Consider the following 3,577-nt stretch of genomic DNA (forward strand, 5'->3'; position numbering starts at 1 on the left):
CCAACCATGACCCAACAACAATCAAACAACGGCCTGAGAGTAGTTTAAATGATGTAAAATTAAATATCATTATATCAATTTTTTTTAAATAAGTTCCAATTTTACATAGTTAGTTTCAAATACAATAATTCATTTTCAGTTTAATTTATTTTCAATTCAATTCATTTTAATTAATTATAAATTAAATAAATCAAATTTAAAATTATTTTGTTCAAAACATACACGCCCTAAGATATTATATGTGCGTTATCTTTATATAAAAAAATTATATTCTAACATTCTAATTAATTTAGTTTTGAACTAATCTATTTTTGAATAGAGGAATAGTTTGATGAAAGTAAAATTCTTCTCTGAGATAAGTAATGTTTTACATATAGTTGTTTTGAAACAAAAGAGAAAGAGACATTTTGGAGGAAGAAAAACATATATGTTAAAGTCCCGTATGGTTCAGAGATCGATAAAGTTTAGATAGTTTTTAATGACGGTTTTAGAATTGAAAAAATTACCAAAAATATCTATAAAATTTATGAAGACAAAAGTATCTATAAGTTAAGAAAATTAACGTTGTATCCATAAAATATAGATTACGTACGATAAAAATATCTAAATCTTAATTTTTTGTTGATGTTTTAATAAAATTTTTAAACTACCCCACCCTCAATCTTAATCACTTTTTCAACCTTTCATAATTCAATTTACACTTTTAAAACTCTTGCCATGGAGTTCAAAACTACTGCTACAATATACCAGGTTGAAATCAATGGCGTTGGTGGAGGATCGGACCTCAATAGGTTCAATCATAAGTTTACAATCTATACTCAAACTAACTTAATCAAACACCAAAAAATACCCAAAACATAAAAATTTTAAATCTATTCATCCAATTTCAATTTACTTTAACAAAACCAGAAGTAGAAACAATCATCGACGACCATCAAAAACCAACAAATCCATTCATCTAATTTAAAATTTATTTTAGAAAAATCAAAAGCAAAATTAGCCATCAACCGAATCTTTTGTCTCAGCCTTCATAATAAATAGAAGCAAATTTAAAAAAAAAATAGAAAGTATATTTTTAATAGCTAGTAACTAAATCAATCACTGAAAAGAAGAAAAATAAAATAAAAAAATGTTTAAAAACAAGAAATACCTTTTTTTGGCTATAATATCGTCGATGGCAGAACCTCCATCCACAGCGCCGCCTCCTTTTCTTCTCCAATTTCTCTTTATTGAGCTCTCTTTCTGCATGCAACAGCACCACGACCCCTTTCTCTTTTCAGGCACGTGACGACGGTGTTCTCCTTGACTGGGTCAGGTGCGCCACGATGATGTTCTCCTCAGCTGAGACAGGCACGCCACGGCAACGTTCTCCTCAGGTTGGGTCACAGGCACGCGACGAAGGTGTTGTAGTCAACTTAAGAGTGAGAGGAAGGGAGATTGACAGTGACGGAGAAGGTGGGTGGCGGACGACAATAAAGAGGTAGGAGGGGAGTCTGTGACTCTGTGAGGATTTTTGAGAGAGTGAGAAGTGAGGAGAGAACAAGAAGTGAGAAGAAAGAGAGTGACGGTAGAATGGGATTAGGATCGAATAATTTGGGAATTTTATTAAAAAAATAAACAAAAAATTAGGATTTGTATACTTTTATCGTACGAAATCCATATTTCATGAGTACATTATTGTTAATTTCGTTAGTTTATGTCCGCATTTATAAACTTCATGAGTATTTTTGGTAGTTTTTTTTAGAATTTAATTAGATTAATGATTCAGTTTTAATTTGTCTCGTAAAATTGCTCTTTTTTTAATTTGTCTTTATCTCTCGGAGGGTAGAATAATTTTTTTTAATATTATCATATAATATTATCTGATCTTTAACATTATTTAATATGCTTCTATATCATTTTATTTTTATATTTATGTTATATCTCAACCATATATACCAATAACAAATATTGTTTAGCTACTAATGTCAAACTATTATTTGAACCAAAGTATTGGGAGAGAATATTTTATACCCTATAAAATAATGCTGATTATACACATACACACACTTCTTGATAACTTTGCATAAGCATATGAAAGGCTCCAACTTCAATTATATATAGCTATATATATGCATACAAATTGAGTACTTGACAACCACTTAGAGCAACGTGTCTGTGTTTGAGAGGACTAAACTAAACTAAACCCCTCACACACATCTTTTAGGGAAAAAAGAAAAAAAAAAGAAAAAAAAATGAGTGATAACATAGTCTCATCAACACAAACCTTTAATATTAAGTACAACAATACTATCACATTTTCTTCAACAAGTGGAATCTCTTCTTCTTCTTCTCATCATCATAATCATCAAGATGATGGTGGGGTTATCAAAGAGCAAGATCGGTTGCTTCCAATTGCAAATGTTGGGAGAATCATGAAGCAAATCCTTCCAACAAATGCAAAGATCTCAAAGGAAGCAAAGGAGACTATGCAAGAGTGTGTTTCTGAGTTCATAAGCTTTGTGACCGGTGAAGCTTCTGACAAGTGTCACAAGGAGAAGCGCAAGACCGTTAATGGTGATGATATTTGTTGGGCCTTGGCTACTCTAGGGTTTGATGATTATGCTGAGCCACTCAAAAGGTACTTGCATAAGTTTAGGGAATTGGAATGTGAAAAAGCTAATAATCAAAATAATATTAAGGTTATTAATACTACTAATAGAAATAATAATAATCTTATTGAAAAATATAGTAGTTATGGGGGTGATGATGATGAAGACTAGAATAATAGCCAAGAAAAGAAAACACTACTCCAAATCTAGGACTAAAGAGAAAGGGTATCTATTTGTCACTACTCCAAGCTTCTTGTTCTTTTTCTTAATTACTTCATCTACTTCTTTAATTTTAATTTCTAGTAGTTTAATCTCTTTCTAACTTGTTTAATTTCATATATCATTAATCTATTAGGTGCTATATGGTGTTGTTAATGTGAAATCATGAGCAATATTATGTATATCTATAAGCATGTATGAATTTCAGATCTTTTAATTTGTTAAGGGTTTGAAATATTTATTGAGTTTGATGATGGTACTTATTATAACCATATAGTAGCTTGGGAATTAGATGATGAACTTAGTTGTTGAATTTTGGACTATCACAATAATAAAAAGGATGATGATTTAATATGTTTTTTTATTTCCTGTATTTTTTGGTTCATATATATTTGTGTGTCTACTACAGTAGTTTTAATTTCTGTTGATGATGATGATGATATAGATCAAAATTTTTTAATTAACAATTCCTTCCAGATTTGCTTTTTGCCCTAATTTAGTAGTGGTGTACGGAAATATTACATTAAATAATCTTTCATCCATCTATCTGTAAATGAATATCATAGTTATCTTTAATTTCTTTGATATGATGAACTTTCTAATGAGTTGGTTTAGTTGTTTTGCTTATTTGAATTTTAACCTTTTAATTTTTAATTTTAACACATAGAAAGGAGGTCTAATTTGTCTAACATGTTAAATAAACAAATTAGATTAAGATTTTTTTTTAAAAAAATAAGCTAAAAAAATAAAGTTACATTACAAGTTCT

General features: G+C 29.4%; 1 protein-coding gene across 1 annotated transcript; it reads left to right on the forward strand.

The window, feature by feature from the left end:
* LOC110262423 (nuclear transcription factor Y subunit B-5-like) lies at window positions 2,110–3,154 on the forward strand. The gene has a single exon (XM_021116468.1). It carries the CDS (start codon window positions 2,235–2,237, stop codon window positions 2,760–2,762), a length of 528 nt encoding a protein of 175 aa, XP_020972127.1. The 5' UTR covers window positions 2,110–2,234; the 3' UTR covers window positions 2,763–3,154.

This window comes from Arachis ipaensis, chromosome B02 (genome assembly GCF_000816755.2).
Source record: "Arachis ipaensis cultivar K30076 chromosome B02, Araip1.1, whole genome shotgun sequence".
Lineage (NCBI taxonomy): Eukaryota > Viridiplantae > Streptophyta > Magnoliopsida > Fabales > Fabaceae > Arachis > Arachis ipaensis.